Source organism: Solea solea, chromosome 7, assembly GCF_958295425.1.
Source record: "Solea solea chromosome 7, fSolSol10.1, whole genome shotgun sequence".
In the NCBI taxonomy this organism is placed as follows: Eukaryota; Metazoa; Chordata; class Actinopteri; order Pleuronectiformes; family Soleidae; genus Solea; species Solea solea.
In genome coordinates, this window is record NC_081140.1 from 26,510,830 (window position 1) to 26,532,307 (window position 21,478).

General features: G+C 41.3%; 1 protein-coding gene across 1 annotated transcript in view; it reads left to right on the forward strand.

The window, feature by feature from the left end:
* Nucleotides 1–695: 695 nt before the first annotated feature.
* stard13b (StAR-related lipid transfer (START) domain containing 13b) overlaps nt 696–21,478 on the forward strand; it is an 89,470-nt gene continuing 68,687 nt past the window's right edge. The window contains exons 1-4 of the mRNA XM_058634017.1: nt 696–874; nt 1,998–2,979; nt 12,888–13,019; nt 14,686–14,811. Coding sequence (XP_058490000.1) covers nt 2,107–2,979; nt 12,888–13,019; nt 14,686–14,811 — 1,131 coding nt within the window. The 5' untranslated portion in view covers nt 696–874; nt 1,998–2,106. The remainder of the gene's footprint in view (nt 875–1,997; nt 2,980–12,887; nt 13,020–14,685; nt 14,812–21,478) is intronic.

Consider the following 21,478-nt stretch of genomic DNA (forward strand, 5'->3'; position numbering starts at 1 on the left):
CTCCACTGGACCATGACCTTCCCCCATAATCAGCATTATTTAAAAGAAGTCGATTAAAGTGTGTTTTAAGCAAAACTAAATCTAAAAGAAAAACTTGGGCTTGTAACTGTAGGGTTGCTGGTTTGAATCCACATCAGGTGAAGGGGCTGGGGCAAGAATCTAAAAAAGCATAATGAAATCTGAAATACCATGACACAGGCTCCTGAGAAAACACTTGCTTTTACTTTCTGTTAATCATCAAATTCTTTATTAGATGTTATTTATGGTGTAATTAAGCTTCGGTAAAACATGGCTGGTTCACAGCTCTCTCTCTCTCTCTCTCTCTCTCTCTTTCTCCTCTCGACTTGAAAGCATTCCTCAGCGCCGTGTTTGAAAGCGACAGGTCAAGGCCGCGGTCCATCTTTGCTCGGCTGAAGTCAGTCCGTCTTCACAGCCCGTTTGTGTGAAAAAAAAGAAACCACACAACTCTATTCCACCTTGTTCTTTTACAGTGCCAACCCCCCCCCCCACACACACACACCCACCCCAATCTCCTCCTTTCCTCCCTCCCCCTTTCCATCTCCCAACAAGTACACATTCTGCTCGCTCGTTCGCATATTCTGAATGGTTTAGTCACTGCTGTAGCTGAACACTCCTACAGGCCTCCAGGGAAACACAAGAGTAGAGGAGGAGGAGGAGGAGGAGGAGGAGGAAGGAATAGCTGTGATGACAGGCTTGCCTTTAAGCAGAATAAGCCTATGGGGACATAAGTGTGGCTCCGCGAGCTGCAGCCCAACCTTTTCTGGTGTGAGGAACCAGCCTGACTGTCACTGTTTTGCCATGGTCTCCGTGGTTCTGTTGGTGCAACACAGAAAACTGTCTCCCCACTCAGCAGGTGAGTGTTGACTTTTTCTCCCGTAATCCTCCAAATCTGGGAATGACATCTCCCTTAATTTTTTTTGGTGGAGTCAAAGAGCACCACAGGGTTTTTTTAAAAAAAAAAACAAAAAAAGAACTGTGAAAAGACTTTTTTTTTAGGCTTGAAATTGAAATAAACAGCAGTTGAGTCAACTACGGTTGAATTCTACGCCTTGTTCCCTCCATTTTAAATCCGCTCTGCATTCACAGCTGAGGATAATTAAACCTTCCTTTCCTTGAATGGGGTTTTGAACAAGAGGGGGGGGGGATTCTTGGAAGCCAAACCTTATCTCACATAGCCCTCGTTTGACGTTTGCCATGTGAGGCGTGTAGGCTCTAAACAGCATTAATTTGACTTCTTATGTAATGTTGCTGTATGGACTTGTAAATACACGCATCACCGTATGCATGCAATTTTGTGGCTGTTGTGCCAGATTTCTTAAAAAAAAAAAAAAAAAGTATCTTAAGATTTGTGTGTCCTTGTCTCAGGTTGTTTTTTTATCTACTTGTAAAAGCAAATGTTTGTCTCAAGGCCGCGCGGTTGCAGTGCGGCGTTCTCACAGAAACACAACTTTCTCGAGCTGTACACCGTATTCCGAAAGAATGGATTAAATTTTTTGTTCCATTTGTTCCTTTTTGTTTTGTACGTTTCCCGACTAATTTGCACTTTTATCTGCTCTGGAATTGTCTCTCTGTCTCTGATGATGACGACCACGTGTCGGCACAATAACACCGTTGTTTTCTGCCGTTGTCCCAGACCTTCTCTGAGGTATGTTATCAATGCAAGGCCCTAATGAAGGGGTGAGCGGGACGTTAACCACAGTCGACCAGGGGCATCTCGTGTCCTGATGAAAGGTGTAGCGTGTTGTAAATCACCCACTGAGTGGAAGAGCAGTCAGATTCCTCTGTGCAGTGATGTCACCACAATTGTGTGTGAAACAGATCCAGACTTGAACAGCGCAGCCTGATCCAGATGTTGATTTTCACGGCAAACACTCGCCTCACTGCCACAAACCCTTGAGCTGGATTTAGAAGCTTTACCCAGACAACTTTGTCATTCACATGTTTTCATTTGTTTTTGTTTTTTTTCTTTATTGCAGATGTTCTGCCGTGTGGTTTGACTGAGCAAGAATGGCCATCCGCTACATCAAGCACAAATACTTGTGGATTTATGTGTTGAATTATGAAAAACTGTAGACTGAAGGAAAAATGGAAATCCCACCTGTGGTGAATGTGGAGGAACATCAGTTTCGAACAGTTTTAGGCAAATTTTCTTTACTGCATGAGCCTCCTTCAGAAAAAAATGGCTCGCTGGACCACGGAGAGGAGGATTGTCTCCCTGAAGTCCAGAACTGCTTGCCATTGGAGTCAGATCGGCACAAAACCAAGCTGAAGATGGGTTTTGTCTTTGCCGGTCATGACAGCGTCGCGTTTCCTGAGGCTGTGCGCTTTGAGGAGCCTGGACATGTGTCCGTCATCCATGGGGAAGCATCTCTAGCCACAGTTCAGCATCACGAAGCAGGTATTGTCTTCACATCGTGTAGTCCAACCTTGGATGACTTTGAACTTCCTGTCACTGAAAGTCAGTCAGACCAGATGGACTCGAACCGTGGATGTGTAAAAACAGAACATTTAGAGCTAATCTCGAATGGCCATGTCGTTGGACACCCAGACTCCGCCTCTCCTGTGCCAGATTCGGGCCAGAAGCTCCTGGATCTCCCTCGTATTGTGAAGCACAAACCGAGCTCCATCACCTTCTCGGACAGCACGTGTACGTCTGGAGCCGACAGCCACGTTTGTGCCAACGAGAGCTCAGACGATGGAGAGTCTTCACTTGAGGAGGAGGTGGAGGAGGAGGAGGAGGAGGAAGGTCACGACGACGGTGGCGGAGATGACGACGACGACGACGACGTGTTCCCAGAGTTTCCTCAGAGCAGAGAGCTCCACGTCAGTTACAGACACAGGAGATATGGCCGAGGCAGACAGAAGAGGGGAAACGCTGTGAGCGGCCGAGAAGATGCTGAGGTTACGAGCAGCAGCACCAACGGTCATGAAGCAGAGGAGGAAACCGGCAGTCAAGAGGTACGCTGCTTTTTTTAGATCATCCATAAATGAATGACAGATGTTCCTGCACTGATGAATCACCAGTCATTCACTAAAACCCTTAACGCTGTAGGGCGTAACTTTTAAATATGGACAAATGTCTGCGAGGGGATTAATAGAAGATCTGATCTTATGGCTTAAAACGCTAAAAAAATATAAAAAACATGGACATTTGTGCGTAATTGTGCCATATCAACAGTTGCCTGACTATGCGCCTGCATGCACTAATCACACCTGCTGCTGTTTCCATCACTACGCAGCTCCAAGTTTCCTGGATGCCTTTTTTTCCCCGGGAATCCAAACTTTCTCAAACAGCCCACTCTCTCACACCAAATTCCATAGAGAAAAACACTGATTTTACATTAGAGCACACGAGAGGTGTAGAGCCACTGCTGCAGCCACTATTAAGTTAAAATCTTAATTATTCGTAACTTCAATGTTTGAAATCCTTTATTCGGACTCTATTAAATGACACAAGCTTTCCAAATGAGGCAGCGGTAGACGAGTTTCTCTTGTTGTCCCTGTGAGTTAAAAATGTCAAATTTCTCTATGGGCTTTGGTGCGGGAAAGTGGCTGGTTGAGAAGCTTCAGTTTCCAGCCAGAAAAGCCCCATCTAATGGTGGGATAAAGTGTCATACATATTTTTAAGAATATTTTTGACTCTTAGATTTAATAAAAGTGGCTAAAATATTCTTTTTGGTGCCAGCAGTCACTGTTGATACAACCACATGCAAAGAGAAAAATGAACTCTACATTCATTGCGTATAAACAACTGATTTGATGTGACGCGTAATGTTTTTGGCCGTCCACATTTGCCACATTCGCTGCAGCTGACATCCCCTCCGCTGTGGCCGAGTGCATAGCTGTAGCTGTGGTGTATGGGAGTGTAGGGAGTAACACTGACTCCGACACAGACGCGGGAGGAATGCAAACAGCTTCTGCTTTCTATCCACTCCTTCAGCAGGCAGCGCTGTTTTGACAGAGCCCATCGCCCCGGCTGTATGAGCCTCCCTTCGCTGAACGGCGACTCCCCTTCTCCTCAACAAGTCAAGGCATATTTGAGTTTTCACACAACCCTGACCGTGACCTTGGTAGCAGCCGTCCTGTAACCTACTATCAAACGGACACCTTACAAATATGTTCACATCCGTTAAAGCGCGTTTATTTCCGTTAGCGCTGCGAGGGGAACGTGTCCAAGTGTCCACATAACTGTCATGCTTCTCTAAACGGTCTGCAGATAATAGCGCCCGCCGCCGCGTGAGTGACGTAAAGAGTCAATGGCTGGTTGTGGATTAGCCGCTAAGACGATGTTGAGGTAATGCCGGCTTTATGTGCGGAGTGACAACTCGGGCTCCGAATGGGTTGTTTTGGAGAAGAGCGGAAGAATGCAGGGAATCCATGGGAGCCTGCTGTAAATATTATCAAAGGACAGGCGCGTCGGTGCCTCTCGTGGTATGTGTGTGTGTGTGTGTGTGTGTGTCGCACCAACGTGCTTTGTTATCACATGGTGTTGGGCATCGCTGTAAAGAACTTGTTGGATTTCAAAAGATAACACGAGAAACAAGGGAGAAAGAGAGTTTCTTTTCGAGTCATTGATCCAATCCAAACACTGTGATCTCATTTCAGGGATACAAGTGAGGATGATGTCATTTTTTTAAACGGACAGATCTGTCCGTTACAGAGACAGAGACAGAGACATGGTCACAGGAGATAACTGACCAAACGTGGATGCCAGAAAGAACAACACAATAAAGACCTTAAGAACACGTTTGACACTTTTTCCTCTTCATTAAACAGCCTTTTTTTCAAACAGCTCACGCTCCTGCACCAAAGTCCATAGAGAAAATCAGTGATTTTTAGTGTTGTAATGTAGCAAAATACAAATACTTTGTTACTGTACAAAAAGTACAAAATTCTCGTATTTGTATTTCTACTTTTACTCCACCACATTTCCTCTCACTATCTTTTTCACTCGTTACTACCGAATAAAATCAGAAGAAGAAGAGTTGGTGTTGAGCTGCTTTACACTACACACACCAGAGCCAGGAATTGAACCCGCAACCTTCCAGTTGAAAGACAACTCACCCCACCGCTGAGCCACCATGGCTCAATCCTTGCTCCTCACTTTTAACTTAATACTTTTACTTCTAAAAACAGTAAATGTCATGAATTTTAAGAAATTTACTTAAGTAATATTATAGAAAAAAGTGACTTCAATTTCTACCAAAGTCATTTTCTGGTAACATAGTTGTACTTTTACTCAAGTATCACCTTTTAATAAGGTAACTTTATACAAGACTGGTGATTTTACATCAGAACACACAAGACTTCAGGGTTTGAAATCCTGTGGTCAGACTTAATTCACACAGACAAACTTTCCAAATGAGCCAGAAGTAGACGAACTTCTCTTGTTTTTTCCCCGGCGAGCTAAAAATGACAAAATTTGGTTTACAAACTTAAAGTTTCAGCCTAATTTATTGGTGAGATAATTAGATATTGTCACCTCTTCACTGGTCATTTTGCGCATTTTTCTCCTCCAGCCTTTGACTCAGGATTTAAGTTCATATGCCTTAAAGGTAGAGTGTGTTGGATTTGGCAGCATCTACTGGTGAAGTTGCGCGTTGCAGCTCAGTATCTTTCACCTCACACCTTCCCTTCCGAGCATGTGAGCCTCCAGGTCTCATTAAAACTCAACAGAAGTTTCATTTCTCGCTTAGAAACGAAATGGTGGTCAAAATTGAATAATAATAATATATTTTCCAATATGAATGTTGTTGTTGTTATTATTATTATTATTATTATTATTATTATTATTATTATTATTATTATTATTATTAGAAAGATGAACAGTGATTTCAATAAGAAATCAAAGAACTTAGAACAGTATCATTGATAATAATTTGTTCTTTGTATTTATACAAAAGAAATAAAGAGACACACATAGGATGATACCTATTTGATATTTTGATCAAAGGTCAAATAATTAAAGGGATTTTTTTGACGCAAAGGCACAATATGACTCAATCTTTCTTTCTGAACAAAGTAAACACACAAATCATTACAAACTGGAGACTTCAACTGGGGACTTCAACAATAATTTAAGACAACAATTCACACACAATTCATGACTTTTTTTATTTCAATATTCATATCAAAAGAAAGAGAGACAGATGAAGTCATAAAGGGAAAGAAATGAATGATATTCAAGGAACTTGCTTGTGAATTATTCCTCAATAATGTGCATTTAATACAAATCAGGACAAAGAAATCAAATGTAAACGTGTAAATCATCACAAATATTTCTTTTAGACATCAAAGAACTGGAACGATGATGATCATTTATTCCTCAATAATCTGTCTTTCAGTAGAAAGAGAAAAATGATCACACATTGGTCCTTGAAACTCCAGGGAACTTAATTGATCAATAAACAGACACATCAGTCATCATAAATGTTTCTGTCTGTTTCGAGTAGAGACAGAAATAAACTGCACTCCAATCACTGATTGAATAATCCATCCAGATTATTAAAGAAACACAAAAAATAGGCTGTTTTGACTGAGTTATTAAGATTACATGAGCTCAGATTGGGGCCTAGTTAAAATATCCAGTTAATCTTTCAATACAGAAATTCATATTCACTGAGGAGCAAATAGCTTGGATGTAGTTGCTCACATTGACCATGTGAGGGCACTGTATGCACACATCACTCTCATGACTCCCCTGTTATACCTGCTCCATGTCTCAGCTGTGACTTCATGCTCCTAAAAATAAACATCTCCTCATCTTTCCTCCCCTCTGCAGATAGAACTTGCGGCCGCGTTCTTCTCCGCTGCGTCTCTCAGTCGCAGGATATGCAACGGGTGTGTAATTTATTCCTCGCCGGGAGGAGCCAGGTAGCCGTTGCCCTTTCGCATGACCGGGCTGCTACATTTAGGACCCCTCCGTGGTTGATGTGTGGCTCTGTCTCTGTGGGTGGTGTGAACCAGGCACCGAGCCCAGGGCTCACACACACACACACACACACACACACTCCACTCCTCATTTCCATGTCAAAGCCCCAGTGTCGCGTTGCCACAATGTGGCCAATTTGCGCTGATAAAGTTATAGTCAGCTCGCATTTTCTTGTCCCTGCGAAGATATAACATTAATGCATTTATCTAAGGGATTGACTCATACCAGCTCAGTTGCCATGGTGGTATGAGGGGATTCACACACACACACACACAGAGGGATGAATCGAGGGTAGTGTCTCACTTGAGCGTCAAGCCTTCTCTGGAATTTCTTCCCATTCTAAGCAGAAGTGGCCGCATTCCTGACCAGCACCTCGTGAGGATGTCAGCGGGAATGTTGTTGTCCCACATTTGGCCTGAATGGAAGCATCTGTTTTTGACATCAGTGCGACTCCTGTGGTCAAAATAAATCCACTTCACAAGATGTTTGGCTATTTTTATTCGACGATCGCCCCCATATTTCTCTGTCGTTTTCTTTAGAGATGACCGAGTTGAGCTCTTGACGCTAAAAGTCGACCTCTTTTTTTCTCGTAGACTCCACAGCGGCATTCAAACGTTTGGAAGTGCTTTGCAAAGTTCTGCTCTCATTGTCCCAGTATTCAAGCTCTAGCAGGTAATTTGATTTATTGAATTACACGATACGCCCCCCATTCAGCTTGGTAGTATTGGGCAGTTGCCAATTTAGCTGGTGGCTAGTTGTTAGCATGTTGAATGAGTCTTCCTTCCACACATTAACTTTAAAATATACACTTCTTAAATCTGACATAGCATAAAATCTGTGTCATTGTCAGGACAAAAAATGCTCTGGCCTGGATTTTGCCCTCTCTTTTTTCTGCCTGGTACCAGTTTTCGAATGTGATTTATTAAATTTATGTGCGTCCACCTAGCATAAATATGCCCCGTTTTAGCTCGGTTGTATTTAGCTGGTGGCTAGTTGAGCGAATCTTCCTAATACCAATTACCTTTAAAATATAAACTTTAAGCTGACACATTATAAAGAAGTTCTCATTGTCAGTCCAAAAAACTTTACTGGCCTGGATTTTGTCTTTTTTTGACTGGCATCTGTGTGATTTATTGAATTGCTTGTGTCCATCTATGCTACGCTAGGTGTCCAAATGCCCCCCTTTCAGCTTGGTTGTAGTAGGCAGTTGCTGTCGTGTGACGCTTCCTTCCACCTTTTCAAACTTAAATATTTACTTCGTGAAGATGACTTAGCATAAAATCTGTCTCATTGTCTGGACAGAAAATTTGTTTTGCCCTCCTTTTTGCCTGATACCAGTTTTTGAATGGGATTTATTGAATTTACGTGTGCCTCCACCTAGCATAAATATGCCCCCTTTCAGCTCAGTTGTATTGCCAGTTCAGCTGTTGGCTACTTGTTAGCATGTTGAGCGAGACTTCCTATCACCCATTACCTTTAAAATATTAACTTCTTTAAGCTTACACAACATAAAATAGTTCTCATTGTCTGTCCAAAAATCTTTACAGGTCCCATTCCCAGCTTGGTTGAAGTAGGCAGTTGCCAATTAGCTGGTGGCTAGTTAGCATGTTGAATGACGCTTCCTTCCACCTTTTCAAATTAAAATATTTACTTCTTAAAGATGACTTAGCATAAAATCTGTCTCATTGTTATTAATTGGATTTTGCCTGGTACCTGTTTTTTTTTTTTTTTTAATGTGATTTATTGAATTTACGTGCGGCCACCTAGCGTAAATACGCCCACTTTCAAGTTGGTTGTATTGGGCAGTTGCTTCCTTCCCCCCATTGACTTTAAAATATTCAATTATTTTAAGCTGACAGAACAACACACACAAAGGTAGGTAATTAGTCTTTTTTTTGCCTGGTAATTAAGGTTAGTCTGTCCACCTTCAGCTTTGTTGTCGTAGGTCGCCAATTTAGCTGGTGGCTAGTTGTTAGCGTGTTTAGTGAGTCTTTCTTCCACCCATTAACTTTAAAATATTCAATTCTTTGAGCTTACATACATGAATTACATGTATCTAGTGTAGCATACACTAGATACGCTCCCTTTCTGATTGCCTTAGTAGTTGCCAGTTTAGCTGGCAGCTAGTTGTTAGCATGTCGAGCACCATCCGTGCCATCCGTATTATGTAAAATATTAAACCTTTTAACCTGACAGAGCATAAAAATTGTCTCATGGTCGGTTTTAACAAATGGGCTGGCCTGAATTTTGCCACTTCTTGTTGTAATCTTCTTTTTATTGGCTTTTTATGTTATTTCTAGGTTTAAGATTGGGTTGGGAACTGTTTCTGTTTTGTTTTTCAATGCCTGGAGCTAATTTTTTATGCCTGGTAGCTGTTCATAAAGACTAGTACCCAGTTTTTTTTAAATACCTAGTGCCTGGCACCTGTTTGAAATCCTAGTACCTTGTATTTTAATGCCTAGTACCTGTTTTTAATGCCTAGCACCTGTTAGTAAAGCCTGATGTTTTAAAATGCCCGGTAAAGGTTATTTTTTTAATGCCAGGTACATGTTTTAATGAATGGTAAGTGTTTTTTAATGCATGGTAACCATTTATTAAATGTCTTTTTAGTGCCCAGTACATGTCCTCTTGATGTTCACAGCTTGTTTCGTGATCAGCCTTATGTGTTTATATAAACAAAAGCTCTTATACTGTGTTTCACAGACACATGGGGTTTGAGTTGTCTAAACTTACTGATTCAATGTCAAACTTCTTACATTCCTCGGTCATTGCCGTGCTCAGCGGGAAGGCAACGCAGAGAAGAGGAGCTTTATTTTTTCCTCTCAGTGACCCCGGGTGACCTGCTCAGGCCTCAGAGGTCAGCAGGGGATTGTCCAGATTTAGATAATTCCTCAGGGATTGAAGGAGGGGAAAAAAAGGCCACTTTCTCTCAGTGGCAGTCAGCTGAGTGTGGGTGGTCAGCAGCCTGAATGGACCGTCCCGTGTCTAGAACCTGTGTCACTGCAATCATTTGTAATATAACTCAAATGTACTGTCTCGTGGAGAATGATTAGGAGCATGTTCATGATCAGGAACAGAACATGACCAAATGGATTTCTTCTGACATTTTCAGTCAAACCAAAATGATTTATCAAAAATATGAAAAATAGTTTATCGCACTCAGTGACTAAGACATCACGGGGTTTTCCCATCAGACCTTTTATTGACAATGAAATTGTTGTGCATAATAAAGTTTTATGTCCTAAATCAAAAAAAATAATTGTGACTGGGAGAAATCAGGCCGTGGTCACGTCATGTTTTATGTTTTAATTCCAGGAAATTAATTAATGCGCTCCTAATCTTGGGTTAATTTTGGGCACTGGTTGTAATGGAGGCTGTTGATGGTCCCCTCTGGGATTTTCACTGTCTGTGAAGGTCATTTCCAAATTAAACTGGAGCCAGTCAACATAAAAACACCACCCACTGGAGACACATGCTGCTTTGTGTTGTATCAGGAGACATTTTAAAGCCTGAAGTTTGGGGTCAACACATCATAGTTTGTCTGGATAGAATTCATTAGGGCTGGGTCAAAATATCGCCCTTTGTTCCCTGCCAGTGTCACTTACCGGGTGTTGCTACTTCATGTCTCCTCAAGGTGGCGCTGCTCAAATGATTGAGGGGAATCTTGGGGCGGACGTTACCTGGCTGAAGATAAAGGGAGTTTACAGTGGGATAATGATGGAGAAAGCTACGTTAAGAGATGCGCCATCTTCAGTTAGACAGATATCGTGACGTATCGCTAAATGGCAGTCTCGCCATATATTGATTATCACAGAATCGTTGTATCGTGATATTATTGGTATCGTGGACCATGTATCGTATCGTGAGTTACCCTGTGATTCCCACCCAGAGCAATGACCAAGCAGCATTTTTTTTTATTACCGCTGTCTTACATAAGTGACCTTGGTGAGTACGACCATGAAACACCATTTTTAGCAGAATGGCAGCTCTACAATGTTATGATTCACTTCTATTTTAGTGAATATTGATGTCATTCATCTTCTGTGAGCTAATCAGACAGTAGGTTAGCATGTACTGTACAATGAATATGTTCTTGAAGGATGAGGATGACGTGTGTCCAAGTTCTATAATGGATCTTATAATAACAATAATAACGGAATATGACATATGATTTTGAAATTGAGTCCAAAAAAAAGACATAGACCATAAGACCAGAGAGGGTTTTCTGTTGGCCTTAGTTTATAATGTTAAATTAAATTTTTTTGCATAAAAAGCCTGGATAATCTTGTAATATAGCATCTTTTTGTAGTGATATATATCTGTGTATATCCTGTAGACCACACAACAACTCTGAGGTTAATACAGAAAGAAATAAAGAAAAATAGTGATTGACACATATAAAAGCATTATTAGATCAAAGATTGAAAAAGACAACACTTTTACTCAATAATTTGTCTTTCAAAATAAACAAGTATGAAAGAAGACAAGCACAAATAGTCACAAATTGGTGATTTCAACTACAGTTGGAAGAATTAAGAATTAAGGTCCTTGAAGGCACAAAGACATTATTGATTTGAGTGTAAATCAACTCAATTCATTTTGTTACCAATAATCATTTGAATTTTGTTAACCAGTGAATGCTTAACCTTAACCATAATTCAAATCTTAGCCCTAGACTAAACCAGTTAACTCAGAAATGAAGTTCTGCCTCATTAGGAACCAGGTTTTGCTCTCCATGAGAACTTCATGGTCCTGACAAGGTTAGTGTTTATGCCAGAAAAAAAGGTCCTTCAGAGATACACACACATCTCTCCTCTGGTCAGAACCACTCTGTTCATTTATGTTTTGGTGACTGAGGTGAATCCTGCTGATTTATGAGGCCGAAACCTCCAGATCCTCAGACGTGGCTCCCGTCTGCGTGAAGATGGTCTATTTATATACACTGTGTGTCGGGGGAGCAGTGAAAGCCGGCGCAGGGAATTCCATCAGACTCTGTGTGGCACACATGTCTGAGGACGCATGTGAGGAGATCACATTTCCATGTGTGGCAGTGGCTCCGTCCACTGCTGTACCGTGCGTGTGCAGTTTACAAGACGCTTTGCCTGTTAAACTCTTGTAGAGCAGAGTGGTAAAAAATAAAATCACAAACGCGCTCACCTTACCTGTAAAGTTCATGGTACATGGTAGTCAGTGACTGGAAAACTCTTTTTACCAATGATTTTAACTTTTTTACCAATGATTTAAGTGTACATTTAAGTTTTGATGACATTTAGCTCTACATGGTCACCAAATTAAGTTATTTTGATAAAGAGTCAACCAAAAACAGACAATGTTAATAAAATAACACTTTGAAATGGAGCACACATAAAAAAAATATTAACATTTCTGGTATATTTATAGTTGAGGGCAATGGATCAGTTCAGATACTGAAGTTAAATTGTAAAAAACATAAAATATAAATAATTTTGTGCTCAGATTCACTAATTTCTCTGGAATTTTTTAAAAATGGATAACATTGGCTGTCATTTATACAGAATAAACCTATTTGTTTAATTTTCTTGTAACTCATACACTAAATAATTTATTATTTATATTTTATATAAAAATATTTCCTATTTCCAATCAAAATTAATTTCTATAGCACATTTTAAAACAACCAACCATTAAACAAAGTGCTGTACATCACGTAAATACATGAAACAGGAAGAAAAAGCAATAAAAAAATTGAATAAAAGACCAATAAAACACACAATACAAGAGCAATAATAATAGCCAAAACAAACATGCTGTATAAATATGTATTTTATTTTATTTGGATAAAACTAGACCTGTGCTGTTCTAACACTCCCAAATCAGCTGAGTAATTAAACAACAGGTTGTCTTGTCCTCTCGTGTCTCAATGTGTCCTCTGATGTCCGTCTGTTTTCCTCCACAGGTCAAGTCTCCCTGGTCAGAGTCAATGATCCAGCTGATGAGGAAACTGGACCAGCTTAATCTGGACATAGAGGAGGCTCTGAGCGCCGGCTCATCTCCCTCCAACACTCCCTGCACTGTCCGCAAGAAACAGGTGAGTGAGAGTGTGTCTGTGTGTGTGTGTGTGTGTCCTCAGCGCCCGCATCACAAACGAACGGCGTGTCCTCAGCCTTTGTCAAGAAGCATGTGGACCACAGACGTTCTAATGGTGTGCAAGCTGTCACGCTCAGGACTGTACACATTCCTCACGGAGCATATGCCGCATACTTGGTCATGCTTTTAGAAACTTTACTAAATCAATTTAGTTTGCTCTGTGAAGAGAACATCCCAGCAGATTATTTGGACTTGTCAGCAACAGGTGTTTAAGCAACACAATTTAATGTCCTGGACATTTTTTTCTTGGGTCCCAGAATTATATGTGCATGTCTCAACAATCTGTGGTTGTCTTAATGGCCCTTATTGTACCACAAGTTCGTACTTTCTTAAAACCCATACTTGGCACAAAAGTCTTTATTTTATCATTTGGGACATGTAGAGATGTTGGAGCCTAAATTTAAGTATAAACTTAAAGGACAAATATAGACTTTTGGGACAAGTATTGACTTGAGGGAGAGACACTTTGGACAAGTATGGTCTATAGTAGTACCAAATGTCCATACTTTTCCTAAAAGTCTATTTATCCCAGTTTATTTGTCCCAAAAGTGTGTACTTTTGCCCCAAAAGTCTGTATTTGTCCCAATAATCTGTACTTGTACCAAAAGTCTGTACTAAAGCCTCAGTTTGTCCCAAAAGGCCTCACTTTGACGCAAAAGTCTTTATTTAGGTTTGTTCTCAATATTGTCCCAATATTCCGTACTTATACCAAGAGCCCACACTTGTCCCGAGTCTGTGTCGCTTTCTTCTTCACGTTTTAAATTAAATTAATGAAATTATTTGTCACTTTGTCCACTCTCTGCAACAGCCAGGACCCCCTTGTTGTTTTGTAAACCATAATCCCAGTGTTCGAGACATACAGTGTGTGGATTTCGTTCCCACGTGACATTCGAGATGCGAGGGTATACTGTAGGTCTGGGACACTGCGAGCTTTGTTGGACCATCTAACCGTGTCCCACTGAGCTGAGACTGTTTTATGACGCCGGGTCCGCAGCTCTCACATGTGATCGCTGGAGTCTCCGGCGCTTCAGTCGAGGTCTCAACGGTGCCGCGGAAAACAGACAGCTGTTGTAGTGACTGTGACCGTGTAACTGTCCCTTAAAAAAGGGCCTCTTATCGTGGTGGCGTGTCTCATGAAATATGCCACCAGAGTTAGCATTTGGGAACAAAAGCGCTCTTTGGGGTTACATATGTACGCGTCGCACAGAGGATCTCTTGTGTTGGACGGGAGTTTGTATGATCTGCTCCGTTAGGAACAGTTGACAGAGGCTTGCATGCCTCGCAGGCATCTGCATAGACATCCCAGGCATTCACTATTACTTGCTTTAACTAATGACAGGGCGACTGAGCGAGACAAGACATCTTTACTGGGGGGTATTTGACAAGGTCATAATCTCTGTCTTCTCTAAAGAAGATGTGCAAATACAGGCTCCCTTTGTGTTCTTCTGTCAAGCTGAATCAAGAGTAGAGATTTCATGTCCCCAGCCGTTGACCTCAGCCTCTTGTTTTCTTTTCCCTCGGCCACCGTTGAGACCATCCTGTCCCAGTTTTAGGGCGGACAGAGACAGAACCCAGCCTCGGCTGATGTTGTTGTGATGTTGTTGCAGTGGGGTGCTGCCGCGTCCACTTTGGACCAAATGTCGAGCGACCAAGTTCTCCACAGACGAGATGACGTTGGGGAATGTCCGAGCCGCGACGGATCCACGGTGACGAGAACAAGAAGCAAGAAGACGGTAGGTTCCTTTACTCGTCACACCAACATGTTTCATTCAGACTCGACAAATAATCCTACAGATTGTGTTTGGGGCTGTGCAAACCTGCTACAAACATCTGCTGAGGAATTCCTGATATCTTTTAAAAAAAAAAACATTTCCATCTCAGATCTGGAGTATTTTTTGGACGACTGCCATGATCTGTTTACTTCCTGCACGGCTCAAAGTATTTCTCCCTGCTGATTCAAAATGTCTTGCTCTTGGTGGGAAATCAGCGCTCCGTGTCCGTCCTAAATTTGTGTCTTTGTTGAACTTGACAGCCTTGTTTTAGCTATAAAACGATTGCTTTACGTCATCACCCAGACCCAAACCCTTAATCGAAACGTTCTTGGCCTTTATGCACATTTTTAAATTATCCATTTCTTCAACATTCATGTCCTGATTACTGTCAAATGCCCCGTTTAAACATCTGTTGTGTCTGAGTGATTCGCTGACACGTACTGTAGATCAAACCTGGCATCCTGGATTTGTTTCCTGTGACCTCATATCACATCAGCTATGGTTCAAATACACACCAAAGTCCTACCTGGTTGTCTACGTGATTGTGACATCCTCAAAGAAAGAGTAGAGGGAATCAAAGCTCTACTCACGCTGCTGTAGCATTAAGTAGTTTTAACGGTGAGAAAAAGCAATGTGCCTATCAGTTGTTGATATATAGGGTATTTTGGCTGTGGCTACAAATAAATGAACATACTGTATGTGCACTGTGCACTGTGTGTGTGTGTGTGTGTATTTTCTCCGCGTTATCCAGTTTCCTCCCACAGTCCAAAAACATACAGATTTGTGGATTAAACAAATTGGACACTCTAAATTGACAATCGGTTTGAGCCCATATACTTGTCATTACGGTATGACGAGATTCAACGGTGCATTGCGCGTTTACATCGCAAATATATGAGGATCGCAGAGGCATTTACAGAACTCGAGACTGTTCACTGTCCTCGCTCCCAAATGGTGGAACGAGCTCCCCATCGACATCCGGGCAGCGGAAAGCCTCCACATCTTCTGCCGCCGACTAAAAACACATTTCTTCCGACTCTACCTCGACTAAGACGATGACGACGACGGAAAAAAAACAAAAAAAAAAACACCTATACATCGCACTTACGACTAGCACTTCATAGTTTGGTTTACTTGAAGGTCTTACTTACTTCTAGCTCTTATTTGTACCCAAATGTTTAAATGCACTTATTGTAAGTCGCTTTGGATAAAAGCGTCTGCTAAATGACATGTAATGTAATGTAATGTAAATACATCGTAGCTGAGTACATCGGTTGTCAGAAATCACAGCGTAAAAAGAAGACATAAAATCCTTTTTAAGCCAATTTCTTTACAACGATCCACTCTCTCTACACTGTAAAAATCATCATGGTGGTTTCAACTTGAGTTTAATTATTGCTTTAAGAACAAAAACAAGGACAACTTAAGCAACATTAGCTTCATGAAATACTGACAACTCACTATATTAATTATTAATTATACGACTCATTCTCTCATGCTCTCAAGTGAATTAAATGAAGAAGTCACGTTGACATTTTTAACAGTGCAGTGACGGCACCTCTTTCCTGTACGTCCTGTAAATATTTGTGGGTTTGTGCTGGGAATACGGCAGCTTAGACATTCTCAAACAAGCGGCACTCACTGCTGCTGGACCGAGTATATAAATGTCACAGTTTACTGGCTGTAAAAGAAACAGACGAGTAAGCGATTCCCAGAATGCAGCGACAGGTTTCGAGTCCAAAACCTTTCAGCTTCTTTAATTGTGCTCTGCTGTGAAGTGCTGGCAAACGAGTCTCGTTTTGTTTCGCTGCCACAGCGTGGAGCACATTTTCCAGGATACTGGAATCACACTGAGAACGACTGGAAGGAGTCAAAGAAAGTTGACTTTGACTGCGGGGTGGTGGGTGCTTCAGACGAAATGGAGTTTTGGTTCTCAGATTAGATGCCACCTGCCCCATCTGAGCGAGGAAGCCATAACTAGCTCTTGAGAATGACAGCGGCACAGGTGAAAACATGGCTGTGGACAGCTGAGAATTTTTCACACACACACACACACGTTTAACATGAGAGTATTTTGGCTGCAGTGCTGCCTTGAGAGTAATGGCGTCACATGGTGGTTACATGAACTGGGATTACCTTTCTGAATGTTTTCTTTGATGAGGTGACAGAATGTTGTTGCCGTGTGTACTGAATCAAATTAGGAGGTTAGTAGGGCAAAGGTGTTTTCTGGAAACTTCCAATACATTGGAAAAGAAAAGTATTATAAGAGTCATACGTAAACATGCACCGTTTAATCAAGCTAAGGTTGCAGTCTGACTAAGACACACAATCAGACTACTTGCCGAGTATACATGCGGAGGAGAAAATCGATTCATTGGCCGTGTACGTTTGACTCCACCTCCGTAGGTGGCGCTGTATCTAAGACTGAGGAGGAAATGTAGGTGCATGCACAGAAGGCCAGGTCCGACTCTAGTCCGACTAAGCGTATACATGCAGGAGTAATTGGACTATGAATTGCATTATCCAGGTTTGTTAGTCCGACTAAGAGTAGCTTGGTTTTAGTCAGACTAAAGTGTTCACATGACATTAAGAAAACCAAACTATTGTCTTAGTCGGACTAAAACTAAGTGTGTGTGTGTTTCATGTGTGTTTTTAATGTGTGGATCCCAGGAAGGCTATTTGGCGCATTCCATTTGTAGTAAGAACTTGGAATTTTCCAACCTCTACGATGGCTGCCACTATACAAACGCTGCTTCTGTTGTATTTGTTTCACAGTAAGTCAGTCGTACACACAGTACGGTTTAATTTATAACCGTAGACATAATACCACGTAGAGTGTGTTGCTAACAATGGCTAGCCCGATTTTTTTGTGCTATTGACTTATCAAGTGGAACGTGGTGAACGTCACGCCCAATTACAAAAAACGACAGTGTTCCGATGTAAATGGAACACAACATACCTGCGCTTTAGGTCATAGCTAATAAATAAACCATGTATTACGAGCCAGTGGGAACAGACAAGAAAGGGCCCCCCCCCATGACTTAACCTTCATTATTTGACTAAGGGCCTCATCAAGACACTAGGGGTGGATAACACACTATAACACGTATAAAGACATCACATAATAACCAGTGTTATTTAGTTTCCAGGTCCTATTGAATTATCGGGATGAATAAAGTAGTAGTGAAGATGTCAGAGGCTTGGGCTTCAGGGACCCTGGAGCCCTTGGGCCCCTTGGTTTGGGCCCGGTAGGCCCAATAAATACTCCAGTCCCACTGATCAAAACCAGTTTAACACTGTGTGTACAGTTTGCCCAGTTGGAATGAATTTATTTATCTCTTCGATGCATGTAGGTCTTTATTGGCTACGACTGGTGTTGGTGGGAACGTAATCTTCTTTATTCAAATCTGGCAACACATGTATGAGCTGTGTTATTGGTTGGGTTTTGTTTACTTGATCTCTGGTGACGCGTCATGACATTTAATGACTTTACATCAGACACCTTTTAAGTGTATTATCCCAAATGTCAAAGTGTTCCTTTGACTGTTTGTCCACTGTGTGACCCTGCAGAGTTTCTGGAAATAGAGAACTGGATATGTGAGCAGTGTCATTCCACATTTATCTATTCTCTAACTCTTACATAAGAGCTCTGGAGTCTAGATGAAACTCCTGACAGCAGGGAGCAGGAATGCAATCACAGCCTCACAGAATAGACCAGCAGTTACAGCCTGACTGAAAGCTGTTTTATGGAAGTAGCTGGTACAAGATTTTTGGCACCTGCTCAGCCACCTCTGCCTCCCTGCTGCTGTTGTACAATCTACGAAAAAAAAAAGTGGAATGTTCCTTGTATCTCCCCCAATCTGCTGCACATCATGGAGGCAGAGCTAATCTTACCTGGAATGTGAGTTTATCTTGTGTATTCCTTACATCCTGACTCGCACAATGGATGAAAACGGATGGTATGCACCTGCGTAACAGGACTTGTCCCAAAATGTCATCCCCCCAAAAATATTAGAATAACAAATTACTACATGCTGGTCACTAAATGGTTCGCTTTCTTGCCTGTAACTCTTCCTCGCTTCCTCCGACAGTGGTTTTCTCTGCTTCTTTTTCACCAACTCTACCATGATGAACGTCAAAATAACGCTATCACTGCCTTGATCTTAAACCTTGATTCTGAGGACTCCTGGGTCGCTGGCCCTGATCTTGCAAGGCTGTTTTTTCCACTAACAGACAGTAGGGGGCAGTGGAGACAGCCTCCCGATCTCCCCGCATCAAGACATTTAACCATCACACTGACTCTGAAGCTGTTAAATTAAGGTAAAAAATACTGCATAGTTCCGCTTTAATTAGGACAGGTGCAAAGACACTATTGTATTTGGTGCCCATCGTCATCATCTTTTTCTTTTTCTTTCAATGACTCTTTGAGCGGACAGTTGAGGACCTTGCCATTCACGAAAATTCACCAAAGTTGGTGTGCACATCAGGAACTGCAAAAAAATTTGAGGGGCTTTCTTTTTGAAGCCGGAACCACAGGAAAACTGTATTTAGTCCGTATAAAAACAGCATTCAACAGGTTTTGAGGAAAATTACCTGCTGAATCTTTACAACAGTGACCAAACAGGCAAAAAACACTGTGTATTTCTTCTTTTATGATAAATTTACAGAAGTTGCTCCTCAGTTGTACTTTTTTTCTGACTTATCTGAGCCTGAAATCACAGTCACACCAAGGTTTCTAAAGGCAAATGCCTGTTTTTAAATCTGTCTTAAAAACACTTCTTTTTCTCTCTTTGGCATTAGGCTTGGCGTGAGTTGTGCTGTGCATGTCCTGTGTTTACTTTATTACTGTACAGCACACTCTGGCCAACAGTGTTATTTTTAAATGTGCTTCATCAGTAAATTGGATCGGACTTGAGGTCACGCAACGTCCTCCACAGATATAAATAAGCACATCAAAGAAGAACTATCACATTTAAATCATACTGGCACATTTGATAAATCTGGAGAAGGTTGTTCTGAGAGACGCGTGGTGGAGATCACACTGACAAGAAGGAAATTCTGACCCGACTGTGACAAATCTCACAGTCAATTATGAAAGGAAACATCAATGGCAGCAGCTCATGGTTTTCACAGGCCCCACTGACCTCCGGCGTATATAAACAGAGGTTAAAAATACATATATCAACATCATATGAGTCAATGTTTGTCATGTGTTGCGTGTTTCTCAACTGAGTCAGAGTTGGACATTTCTTTATGAAACATTGTCCAAATAGAACAGATGCCAAACTTTATTATTATGTTTTTATTATGCTATTGCAAAATGTTGATAAGAGCAAATGAGTGTGTTTGACTATTTTTTACTGCCATTTCTGACGGGCTTAATATGATAATATGGTATTATTATATATAATAATTCCAAGATATCCATGTTTGATAAATACATTACAACTTCATTTTATAAAATTTCTTTCATAAAACTGAAGTAAAATGCTGGATTATGTTTTACAAATCTACTTGGTAACCCCCCTGAACACAGATCTGCATTTTTCCCAACATTTTCTGACATTTTATAGACCGCACAATCCATAAATGAATCGAGAAAACAATCGACAGATGAATCAATTTTCGCTACCGTGCATGTTCTACCTCAACGTGCTGTAATAAATCAAGAGTTCACTGTTTAAAGACTGAACCACTAACCCTGAAGTCACATCGACATTGTTGGTGGGTTTTTTTTTCGAGGATGAAACTTGCCAGGCGTTTCTTGGCTGCGACTCGCTGCACTTTAAATCCCTTTCTCTTCATCTGAATAAATGAGTAATGGGCTGCCAGGTGCCCGTTGTTCTCTCACCTCATTTGCCTTTTGGCCTGAACGTGTCAAAGACCATGTAACAAAGATGGATAGTGAGCAAACAAAACCACCTGTCCTGCTTTCAATCCAGCCAATCAGGCCTGGCAGCCATGTGATGATCAGCGCTCATGCAGCCAAAGTGCGTCTTTACACTGCACATGTGAGTGTGTGTGTTTTTGCTGCCATGACGACACCGCGGGTCATGAAACCTGCCATACATCGGTGACTTCCTGTCCGATCTAACGGAAAAAAAGCTTTGCAGATATGTTGAAGGACGTTTGAATCAGTTGACTGTTATGTCACAGGGTCAACGGTATCAGGCGAATTGAAAGAGCGTTTTTGTCTCTGCCAGACCAAAAAAAAAATGTGAAAGAAAGGAAGGAATTCTGTACATGCAACATGAATGATTATTTCCTACAGTTTTAAGTAAAAGTCATATCTATCTATCATCTATTTGTCTGTCTATATTGATATCCCTCTATCTATCTTAGCTAGTAGGCTATCACCTATCTATGCTAGCTAGCTCTTGTTAACTATATCTAAATAGCTAGCTTGTTCTATCTATCTAAATGGCTAACTAGCTCTAGCTAGATAACTGTAAATAACTATCTATCTATCTATCTATCTATCTATCTATCTATCTATCTATCTATCTATCTATCTATCTATCTATCTATCTATCTGTTATGGCTAACTACGTAGCATGAGTTGCTAAAGTGATGACCGCCATTGTTGGGTCCACTTTGTTTGCCAAAAAACCTTGTACGAGAACATGGT